We start from the raw sequence: 12272 nt of genomic DNA on the forward strand, positions 1-12272 counted from the left end.
TTAAAATCAATGGGTGGGTTAAAAATTTCTCTCCTTTTCTGTCTTGTCAGACTATTTTGTCTATAGGCAAGTAATTTATATGTTCCATATATTTACTAATCATAAGTTTGTCCAAAGATTCTCCACAGATGTTCCTGCAAGTCGAGTACCTGTTTGCAGTCGTCTTGTTCTCGGCGGCAAAGACAACTGAAGGAGCCGAAAATGGCGTTTTCTTTCAAATCAAAGAAAACACTTTTTTCAGCTACAGAGAAGAAAACCTCTTTTGGTCTGGAAAAACTGATTATTTGCTTTCCTGTTCGGTTTTGTGTGCGAGACAAGCTTCGTGCGGAAGTGCAAACTTTCTGGAACACACAGGACTTTGTTACCTTCTTGGCGGCGAAATGCAAACAAGTTCAGCCACTGGGCGACTTTTACAGCGAGATGGCTCTTTCTATCTAACAAAGGTATTTGGCATTGATGACATACCATGTTTTTTGGTGACACCTTCCGATAATGTACACCTTCTCACGAACAAGTTTAAGGGCCTTCCGCACAAGTAGACAAAACTAGAATTTCCCGGTTAAAATGAAAGGACAAATTTTTGTTTCGTCTGTTGCATCCGCATTAAAAATATAAAAGCCGTCAAATTCCGTCAACGCCCGATCTATTCATAAGACCAGCCAGCATAGTTTGCTAAGGATTTCACCTCCAATCCGAACTTGTAAAATGTTTATGATGATTGAAAATTTGTGAAAATAAACAACGTTTTTTAAAGCGATAAAGATAACTGCTACGATCATTTCACGAAACAAAAACTCCGCAAACGTTTTGATTAAGCTTTTGAGATCTACGTAAGAGACTTGATCGGGCGTTTAAAGTAATTTGCGCTTTAGCAGGAAAAAAGCTGAAACATGAGAGGACATTTGTGGAGGAACGTGAATGAATTGAGATGAGACCTTATAGGAAAGGTTAAGACGACAAGACCCACAGAAGCTTGTCTTACCATCAAGACCATAATTTAAAACTTTATGAAACGTTCAATTATAAGCAGAAGCCACCAATAACTGAAATAAGACCACAGTCGCCCGGTGATTCTTCAACAATTTCGTACATATGCGCATAACACGAGGTGCGGATACTAACTATAAATTTCTTGTTTAACTCCAATTCAGATCAACCTTCCAGAAAGAACCGATTTACCTCAAGGTGAGAATTATGACTTCAGTATTATTAAGATCAGTAACCCGAGCGTTAATGTAAATTACCAGCCATAGCTATTGGATAAATCTAGATGCATCAAGACAAACTTCAACTTTTATAATTTTCAATTTCTTTATTTCTACCACGTTTTGGTGTCTTCCATCTTCTACCTCTCTTCCATTATCCTTCCTGGCCTATTGCTACCAATTTTAATTTTTTTTTGCATTGAATACTTTTTCCTTAATTTCGATTGTCATTAAAATAAAACACCAAAAAATCGGGACATTTATACAGCTACGTAGAATGGTTTCGAATGTCTTAGTGGTTGTACGTTCACCAATAAAATCATTTATTTACAAGGTTCATAGTGAGGAAATGATTGAGTCTGAATCCTAATTGTCTGAGACAGCTCAACGGAATTGTAAAAAAAAAAGGAAAGATAAATCCAAGTTAGAACGCATGTCAGGAAACGTTGGGCCGGTGTTTAAGTTTAGATCCTTTTAAATTGCTCAGTAACATAAAATTGGTTCAGTCTTGTTTGATGCTCGTAACTACATTTAGGTCGCCAGCTCTATTTTCCCTTACAGGGTTTTAGTACACATAGAGGATACTTCAGTAGACTCACTTTCATTTTTTACTTTATGACTATAGAGCAAAACACTTCTCCACCCCCTGTTTCTAACCACCACTCAGCAGTAACCTCATGCCAGACTCTCCTCAAACAGTCTCCCGCTACGTCCACGGGTGTTTATTGGATCGATCCTGATGGTGGCTCCCAGGCCAACGCTTTCAAAGCTTACTGTGACATGGATACAAATGCAGGGGGCTGGACATTAGTATGGAGCTATTCTTTTACTAACTACACTCATTTTAACGATGATTCAAATGCAATCACTCCGAGGCCAAATTGGCCGGCCAAAAATGAAGTGAATGTTCCTATCTCTACAATTTCTCCATTAAATGAAACAGACTACAACGCCATGAACTTCTCACTCTGGAAAAAACTCGGTAGACAGTTCCTCATCAAGAGCAACATAAACAACTGGCTGTTGTGTCAACCGGTAACTGGCAGCCTGGTTGATTGGCAGAAAGGTGACGTCAACTGTACTATCACAAAATACGTGGCTGACCCTGGAGAATCAGCTTCGGCGCCTTCCAAGTTTTCACCAAATATCGACCATGGACCAATGTTCCATTCGAGTGGGCGCTGGAACAGCAACTTTTATTATTTTAATGGTTACACGGGCAAATATTGGCCTACCCATGATCCTTGCGGAAGAAATGGGCCCAACCAAAAGAAAAATGTTCTTGATCCACACGGTAACATTTTTATTCGAGCCGAGTAGCAAAGACAGACAATGACAAACCTTTACAAACGTATCTTCTTGAGTTGGTTAACTTATCTGCATAAAATCATTACATTACCTTGAAAACGTGTGACGAGAATCATCTGTAGGACCTTGAAGGCATGAAACTGCTAAAACTCTAAATTCTTCTATCGCAATTACTGAGAAAACCCCATTAGAGAGAGAATTTCGGATCAGATCTTGGAGGCTGAAGGTTCAAGCTTGTTTCACTCTCGTAAGATGACAACAGGCAAAGCACCAGTTACACTCATCATGAGAGATTGGGGGATTATCTTTCAGAATTTTACTTTCCAACGGAATTTTAGAGAATTCAAATCACTTCGCGAAACTTTGACTTGATTAGGTGCTAGCTTCTTCTTTGTTGTTGTACGACAAAATTTAAGCTCTCAGTGTTTTTAATAATGACTTTTACCGCTGATGTTTACAAAACTCGTGCCAACCACTAAACCAGATAGTTGCAATCAGCTAGAGCAATTCTTAGAATAAAATGAGTAAATAAGATTCACTTAAGGAAGCCTGGATCGATGACCACATTAAATAATTGTCGTCACGGGTTTTTTTTTCTTGGGGGTTGGGTAATGAGCATTAATTAATAGTAAAAACATATAACGGAGTTTGAAAATGGTGTGCTGCGTGGAAAGTGAGTTTTCCTTTTTACGCTTACTACCTTCGAAATTCTAATAAAAACAACTTTTACTTTTACTTATGTTAAGACCATAGTGTTTACTATTACTTATTCTGCATTTATAAACCGTAATTGATATATTTCAGGAGCTTTGCAAAACCACTCTGAGGTTTTTTGGCAATTGAGTACAGCCACCTGACCAAATAAATTCTCGTTAGATTTCTGGATATAATTGTCGCCGCAGTTTTTTTTTTATTTACATAGAAAGGCCAGGAGTAAAGGGGTTGAGTAATGAGCATTAAGTAATAGTAAAAACATGTAACGGAGTTTCAAAATGGTGTACTGCGTGGAAACTTAGTTTGCCTTTTAGGCTAACTACCTTCGAAATGCTAATAAAAACAACTTGTATTACATGTTAAGACCATAGTGTTTGCTATGACTTATTCTGCATTAATAAACCGTAATTGATATATTTCAGAAGCTTTCCAAAACCACTTTGAGTTTTTTTGGCAATTGAGTACAGCCACCTGATCAAATCAATTCTCGTTAGATTTCAGGATATTATTACAGGTGTTTTTGCCTTTTATGATTGTTTTCTTAGATTCATTCGATAAAAAAAGGCAAATTAAAGCTGATCTTTATTTCAAGGTTTTGAACCACGCGTTCTGAACTTCTGAACACTCAATCTTTTTTCCCAAAAACTCGCACACCCATACTTTCTCCGATCCCCGAGAGAATGATAAGAATGATAAGTAAACAAATAAAACAGAACATAAAGTCCTTTTAGGTTGTACTCGAATGCATTACGTTTATTTTTGTTTGACAAACAAAACTCGATAAAATCATGAGGAGTAAAGATCTGCTCCCAATGTTAATTTTCCCATCGATGATGGCTTTAAAATTTGTGAGTCACTTCTCTTCAAAGTTTTGCAATATGTTAAGCAATAATCCAACAGGGTCCTCCTACTTTGACTGTTCTTCCTTATGTTATCATATTTTGATTTCCTTTCTTGCAGATCTTACTTCTGATCACCAAACATGTTGTTATCGTCTTTCCGAAACATCTGTTACCCTGTAGGTCAAAGCATTCCCTTGCACTCTGGTTCAACCCAGCATCCAGCAGGACACTCGTGTCAGACTCTCCTCAGTAAATATCCTTCTTTGATCTCTGGTGTTTATTGGATTGATCCTGATGGTGGATCCCAGGCCAACGCTTTCAAGGCTTACTGTGACATGGAAACTGATGGAGGAGGCTGGACACTAGTGTGGAGCTATTCCTTCACTAATTATAGTCATTTTACGAGCAAATCAAATGCAATCACTCCGAGGCCAAATTGGCCGGTGAGACCCGAAGTGGATGTTCCTATCTCCACAACTCCTCCATCAAATGAAACAGACTACAACGCCATAAACTTCTCACTCTGGAAACAACTCGGCAGACAGGTTCTCATCAAGAGCAACGTAAACAACTGGCTGGTGTGTCATCCGGGAAATGGCAGCTTGGTTGATTGGCAGGAAGGTGACGTCAACTGTAAGATAATTAAACTCGTGATTGACTCAAGCATATCATTTTCTTTTGCGCCTTCTAAGTTTTCGCCGAACCGAGCCTATGGACCGCTGTTCTACCTGAGTACACTCTGGGGGAGCACTTCCTATTACTTTGATGGTTTTACAGGAAATCATTGGCCTACCCATGATCCTAGTGGAAGCGATAGGCCTAATCAAAAGAAGAATGTTGTTCATCCGCATGGAAACATTGTTCGATAATGCAATTATCACGACTTCTATAAATAAACAGCATTTGGGAAGAATATCCAAAAGGCTTCAACGGAAAAATGAATAACGTAAAAAATTAGTGGAAGACGAATTAAAACCGACCTTGAAAATATTAACGATGCATTAGTATATGAAATAAATGGTATAAATAAAAAGTTAAATATCACTTTGAAGTTCAAGCCGGCTGATGACTCGCAATTCAAATTTAGTGTTTTGTAAACATTTTTTCTTTAAAACGTTCAATACATATTACTTTTAAAAATATTCAGACTGAAATATCTACTTCGGCATCCACGTTATTATTTTGTTTCATCTCAAATGCGTTTGTGAGGCCGGTTGGTAACAATAATTTTGCTCTAGGACACACATTTTTAAACATTTACATTTTCATTTGTAGTCAAAACATTTAAGTTTCCTTGCTAGGTGTTTCAAACAACTTTACTGCTGTTAGATGTTCAGTTTTAATTCGTCTTCCACTAATTTTTTTCGTCATTTATTTTTCCGTTGAAGCCTTTTGGATGTTCTTCCCAAATGCTGTTTATTTATAGAAGTCATGATAATTGCATTATCAACCTGCTGGGCTTTTGTTTTTCAGTTTAAAGTCAAAAAAAGGTTGTGGAGTAATTGGAAACGTATTGTAAAGAAAACAAAATTTCAAAGCTGTATTTCTCTACTTAAATAGGAAAATAGACTTTCAGACGAAGATCACGTGCACGGAATCAGAAAATTTGAACTAATATATACCGATGGTGCAGATTTATTCACAAAGGTTTCTGTGTGTCGCGCGGTGTTTTGCCATTAAAAGAAAAGAGCGAGTTAAAATTCCCTTTCTGGATTGTTTTACAATTTTCTCGACAAGGCAATTTATATGTTTCACACGTTTACTAAAGAAAAACATTTGTCGTGAGATTCTCTCGACATATGTTATTTCAAGTCGAGTACCGATTTGCATTGGTCTTTGTTCTCAACGGCGAATATTGACAAACAGAAGTATGTTGTAACATCAAGTTTTGTATCCAAAGGTACATAAAATGTTCCCTTGGAGGTGCAGGCCACCGATAAATATGAGCACATTTATTAATCTTTATAGTATGCATTGTTTAACTCCAATACAGGTCGAACTCCCAGAAAGAACCAACTCACCCCAAGGTGAAAGCCACAAATTCTTATTGATAAGTCTTGATGCACTGAGATAAACTTGAATCTTTTACATTTTCTTAGTTCACCATCTCTACCCGGTTTTAGTGTCACCCTTTTCCACCTCCTCCTTCGAAGTTTCGTTCGCCGTCAAAATACGACACGAAAAGTCGGAACGTATACAGCTACTTAGAATAGTTTCGAACGACTCTAGGACCCCTTATTGGTATAGTATCATTGATCAGACAAAGTTCATAGAGAGGAAATGTTTTGAGTCTAATAATTGTCTGATACAGCTCAATGGAAATGTGAAAAAAGTCTGTAAAAGCGTATGCCAGTAAACATAAGGCTGGTCTTCGGGGCCTTGTTGTTGTTCAAAAGGTAGATGATACTGTCGGAAACTGTAGAAGATCATTTCGTCGTTGTTACGTTTTACTAAGAGACCAGAAACACATGAAAAAGGAAGCGGAAACTCGTGGCTATGATCGTTCTTTTGTTAGAGAAAAAAATCGTCATATATCTTCAGCTCGTTAATTAAAAAGGTACCGATTTATTATTGGTGCTTTTTTGACAACACTTTCCCATATATACACTATTCAACGCATAAATGTCAACAAAAACAAAAAATTGCGCTATCCACCGGATAGAGATTTATCTGGTGGATATCTATGTCTGCCCTATATATATATATATATATATATATATATATGTCCTTAGTCACTTGGTGATCTTCTCCGAGTTTTCACTGCACCAAAAAAATCGTACCACTGTCCTATTTGACTGAGCGCTCGCATAGCTTTTATTACTATTTTGACGGTTACACAGGGAAGCATTGGTCTACCCATGATCCTCTGGGAAGAACATAGCCAAACCAAAAGAAGAGTGGTAACTTTCCACATGGTAACATTTTTATGCGAGACATAGTAAAAAAACCACACGTATATCTTTCAGAGGTGATTGAATTCTTAAAATCATTGCGTCTGAGAACTGATGAGCACCTGTTCCCGTTATCCGTATATTTCTTATAGCACATTTACCCAGGGAAGGGTATACAAAACAGTCATAAGGAAAATTCAAGTGAAACAAATTCATATTACTTGATTAGTTTTTCTTGCTAAAAAAGCTGGTAAAGACACAGAGAATTCCCAACCCCTGATGATATTTTAATAAATCAACAATACCAAGATGGTACATTCTCTTGAAAACACTGTCAGATTAATAACTATTTCAATTTGATTAAATTTAATGTGAATAAAACGTTGGCTTGTCTTGTCAATAACGTGAACCTTTTCGTTATAGGGGTTGATCGCGATCTTTAAGTCAGGTCACTACAGATTCTCGTTTTATCATGTTCAAATCATTCATTGACGAACCTGAGGTTTTTTCTCGTATCACAAAATTACCACTTGACTCTCCTCCGCGAATATTCTGACAAAACGTTACTATTTAATCAATATACTTGCTACTTGTTCCCTGAGGGAAAATCCTTGTTTTTCGGACTGTATATCTAATTTTTATAAATTTTTGCGATGTTATTGTTTCTACTTTATTAAGTAAAAACGAACGAATAAAAGCAAAAACAAACAATAGACATCAAGAAAAAAAAGCGAACGAAAAGCAAAATAGAAATCATTAAAAATCACAGGGAGGGATCCTTTCACTTTTCTAGCAAATTCTCGGCACTATTTGGTACCTGTACATTTAGCCTGCCCTTTTAGTACGTTTTATAACGGTAGCCAACAATATGCATCATCATCAAACTTGTAATTGATCCAATTCTCTCGCTGAATTATGCAAGCCTTACTTTGTTCATTTCCATTCAGGAAAGTAACTCCACTTTGCCAGGTGTTTCATACAAAAGACTGTGTATTCATGTTCAGTTTCAATTTTGTCTCTTACCAATTTCCTTTTTTTTCTTTTTTTAACTTTGCATTTCAAATTTTTTATTTCTTCACTGTTACATAAAAGAACTTTTATCAGCCTTCCGGTATTTCCATATTCTGTTTACCTAGAAGTCATGATAATTGCATTATAAACCTGCAGGACTTGTGCATTTCATTTAAAATGTCAAAATAGAGTTGTGGGGTAATTGGAAACGTGTTGTTAAGAAAACAAAATGTCAAAGCTGTTTTACTATATCCAAATAGAAAAATTGACTATCACGCGAAGATCACGGAATCATTAAATTTATAATTTATATTAACGATAGAGATCTTTTCACAAAGGTTCCTGTGTGTCGTGCGGTGTTTTTCCATCAACAGAAAAGGGTGGGTTAAAATTTCTGTTGCTTTCTGATCTTTCTGTCTTGTTTGACTATTTTGTCTATAGGCAGGTAATTCATATGTTTTACACGTTTACTAACTATACATTTTGTCTCAAGATTCTCTTGACAGATGTTACTTCAAATCGAGTACCGATTTGCATTCGTCTTGTTCTTAGCGGCAAAGACAGCTGAAGGAGCCGAAAATGGTGTTTTCTTTCAAATCAAAGAAAATAAATTTTTCAGCTTTGGAGAAGAAAGCCTTTTGTGGTCGGGAACGGGTTCTTTGCTTTCCTGTTCTGTTTTGTGTATGAGGCAAGCCTCTTGCAGAAGTGTAAACTTTCTGGAAAACGCCGGACTTTGTTATTTTCTTCGCGACGAAGTGCAAACAAATTCAGAAACTGGGCGGCTTTTAGAGCGGGATGGCTCTTTCTATTTAAAAAAGGTATTTCACGTTGATTTTTTCACATGTTATAGTTTTCGGATGACAACTTGCGTTCATTTTAGCATTGTCACGACCCAGAAAACCGTTGCTCGATCTTTCCCATCAGAGGGAAGACTTTTCACAGCAAAAATGATTACTGTTTCCATCGTTTCAAGAGACAAAAACTCTACCAAATTTAATTTCAGTCAAAAAAATTAAGAAAAAGACCAGAGCGTTTAATTCATAGCGCGCCGAAGTAATTAAAAATGGAAAGTATTAAAACGAATAAATATTCTTAAATAGCAGCATAATCAATGGAGATACGCATTAAAGAAAGTATTTTGGTTTAATCAGCTGAGTTGATAATGTTAATTGGCCGCCTTCAAGAGATTTTAGAGCTGACGTCTCGAGCCATGGCCCTCCTTCAGCTTCAGAAATGTTGGCCAATTTACATTATCAGTTGATAAATCAAATTATCTTGTTATAAACCCCACCGACTTAACACCACCGCTTCTTTCGAAAATTACCTCCTCTAGTTAAAAAATGGAGATGACAAGACCAATTACCAGAAGTTCATTTCATAATAAAGCTTATCATCCAAAGCACATAAATTGTTCAGTTATAAGCTGAAGCCACCAACAACTGAGAGCACACTATTACTACCCAATGAGCCTTCAAGAACTTTGTACGCATACATGCACGAGGTATGGGTTTTAACTGATATGTATTGTTTGACTCCAATGCAGGTTGACCTCCAAGGAATAACCGCTTTAACCCAAGGTGAGAGCGGAAGATTAGTGTTGATATTGGTAACTAAGAGACATATTTAAACTGTTATATTTAACTCCATTCAGCCTATCGTTAGTATGCATATTCTACAGGCATACTGGTCTCTATACATTTCCTAAGGTACTGACAAACAATTTGTTTATCGATCAAGAGCTTCGTTCGTTGATCATTTCCTTTATTTCGTGATTCTGATTCAGGGGTGATTTTGTAATTAAAATTAGATGCCAGTCATTTATAGGGGTCACATGATAAATGAACAATTGATAGCAGTTTCTTAGCTGTAAACCCGCAGAAAAACATAACGCAAAAACTCTGAAGTTGGACATTGCATGGTTTTGAAAGACTGTGATCGTGATATCAAAATTGTGATTTCGTAATAAAGTTGGCAAACATCAAAAATTTTAAAACAGAGTAATACTTGCTTGAATTATTGTTGAATGGTCAGATCGATGAGCAGGTGAGGGAATAAGAAGTAGATGATGAATTGGGAACAGAGAACTGGTCTTCAATACAGAAATCTTTACAAAACCAGTTTTAATCATTACAAAAACCTGTCAAAACTTTGTGATCCAATAGGTCAAACCATTCCTTCGCACTCAGGTTCAAGCCAGCATTCAGTAGTAGGTCACTCGTGCCAGACCCTCCTCAGGAAGAATCCTACTTCAAACTCTGGTGTCTATTGGATTGTTCCTTTTGGTGGATCTCGGGTCAACGCTTTCAAGGCTTACTGTGATATGGAGACTGATGGAGGAGGCTGAACGCTAGTATGGAGCTATTCCTTTACTAATTATAGTCATTTTAACAATAAATCGAATGCGATCATTCCGAGGCCAAATTGGCCGGTGAGATCTGAAGTGGATGTTCCTATCTCCATCACTCCTCCATTAAATGAAACAGACTACAACGCCATTAACTTCTCACTCTGGAAACAACTCGGCAGACAGGTGCTCATTAAGAGCAACATAAACAACTGGCTGGTGTGTCATCCGGGAAATGGCAGCTTGGTTGATTGGCAGGAAGGTGATGTCAACTGTACTGTCCCTTCCAAATTTTCAACATTCCAAAATGGGTATGGACCGCTGTTCTATGTGAGTGAGCACTCGCGTAGCTTTTATTACTATTTTGACGGTTACACAGGAAAGCATTGGCCTACCCATGATCCTCTGGGAACAAATAAGCCCAACCAAAAGAAAAATGTTCCTGATCCACATGGCAACATTTTTATTCGAGCCGAGTAGCAAAGACATAATAACAAACTCTTGCACACAAATACTTTAAGAGGTGATTAAATTCTTAAAACTTGATTTCATTACCAGGAAAATCGTTACATTACCTGGCAAACAAATGACGAAAATCAATCAACGTATCAGCTAGATGGTGTTATTCTGATAGAACTCTTAACTCCTAGCAATACTTTTTCACTGAAAACAAGTTGGACTGGAAAGAAGAATTTCGGATCAGATTTTAGAAGCTAAAGGTTCACGCTTGATTCGCTCCTATGAGATGAGCACGAACGAGATCTCCTACTTTGCGGAACACTCTATAGAGAACATGCGCCAATTGGTAACGCAATAAAAAACGTGTAACGCAAAACAATATTTAGTTTTCTGAAAGACAGGACAGTTAACACTCTAGACGTTAAAACTGATGTTAATCTGCACAGGATATCTATTACACAATGACTTCATTAAACATGTTTAGAACTACAGTTTGCGATGTAAACCTCAGATTACTAAACAGCTGTAGACTTGATGGGGGAGGGGTAAGGAGCACCTCTACATTTGACCTAATAGAGTTTGCCCTAACGACAGCTTTAGGCTTGATGGGGGAGGGGTAGGGAGCACCTCTTCATATGACCTAATAGAGTTTGCCCTGCCTAATAGGATTTGGTAATCATTTCGGGCTTTACAAAGGGTATGAAAAAAAACAAACATTGGTTCCAACTTAACTAAATCTATACCCAGTGTGAATCCTTCTTTTCGTTCTTATCTTGGTGATAATAACCATCCTTCCATTAACTTAAAGCCCACCACAGCTAGTGAACTGGAAAGCATTTGTGGCATGTTCGCTTCAGAGAAGGCTCCTGGCTATGACAGTATCCCAATGCATGTCACTAAGTATTCATTTCACCTTATTTCTGCTCCATTGGCAGATATTATTAATCTATCTCTGCTAAGGGCATTTTCCCGGACAAACTTAAAATCGCCACAATTATTCCCATCTTCAAAGCAGAGTATCCAAACTTTTTTGTAAACTACAGACATATTTCTATGTTGTCTAATTTTTCCAAATTTTTCGAAAAAGTCATATGCATTCGCTCAGTAGAATTTGCTGAAAAAAAAACGATATACTTTACCGCTGTCAGTTTGGATTTCGGAAAAATCACTCAACATCGTACGCACTAATTCATTTGGTAAATAAAATAGCTTCTGCAATCGACCAACACGAAACAACGGTGGGTGTTTTCCTAGATCTTTCCAAAGTATTTGACACTCTCGACCATCAAATCTTGTTTGCCAAATCGGAGCACTATTATATGCGTGACGCGGCTCTGCAGTGGTTTAAAAGCTACTTTTCTTGCCGCCAGCAATTTGCCCAATTCAATCAAGCCTGCTCTCCAGTGCAAACCATCAAGTGTGGTGTGCCTCAAGGTTCGAGTTTAGGCCCTCTATTGTTCATTCTATACATAAATGACCTCCCTAATGCCTCTGAATT

At 37.3% G+C, this 12272-nt stretch overlaps 1 protein-coding gene and 1 long non-coding RNA gene across 2 annotated transcripts; both read left to right on the plus strand.

Moving 5' to 3' along the window:
- LOC136276988 (uncharacterized) lies at window positions 1–3435 on the plus strand. The gene is made up of 4 exons (XM_066158533.1): window positions 1–13; window positions 118–443; window positions 1152–1185; window positions 1831–3435. Exons 1-4 carry the CDS (start codon window positions 10–12, stop codon window positions 2523–2525), a joined length of 1059 nt encoding a protein of 352 aa, XP_066014630.1. The 5' UTR covers window positions 1–9; the 3' UTR covers window positions 2526–3435.
- A 4850-nt stretch (window positions 3436–8285) lies between these two features.
- Window positions 8286–10549, plus strand: LOC136277002 (uncharacterized). The gene is made up of 4 exons (XR_010715715.1): window positions 8286–8351; window positions 8524–8789; window positions 9515–9548; window positions 10134–10549. It is a non-coding gene; the product is annotated as an uncharacterized lncRNA (long non-coding RNA).
- Window positions 10550–12272: the final 1723 nt, after the last annotated feature.

The sequence above is a fragment of the Pocillopora verrucosa genome, chromosome 11 (genome assembly GCF_036669915.1).
Source record: "Pocillopora verrucosa isolate sample1 chromosome 11, ASM3666991v2, whole genome shotgun sequence".
Lineage (NCBI taxonomy): Eukaryota > Metazoa > Cnidaria > Anthozoa > Scleractinia > Pocilloporidae > Pocillopora > Pocillopora verrucosa.

Excerpts from the sequence above, each read along its gene's own strand:
- LOC136276988 (XM_066158533.1), top strand. Across the intron at positions 444-1,151 it reads GCTCTTTCTATCTAACAAAG|ATCAACCTTCCAGAAAGAAC; the intron begins GTATTTGGCATT and ends ACTCCAATTCAG. Across the intron at positions 1,186-1,830 it reads AAGAACCGATTTACCTCAAG|AGCAAAACACTTCTCCACCC; the intron begins GTGAGAATTATG and ends TTATGACTATAG.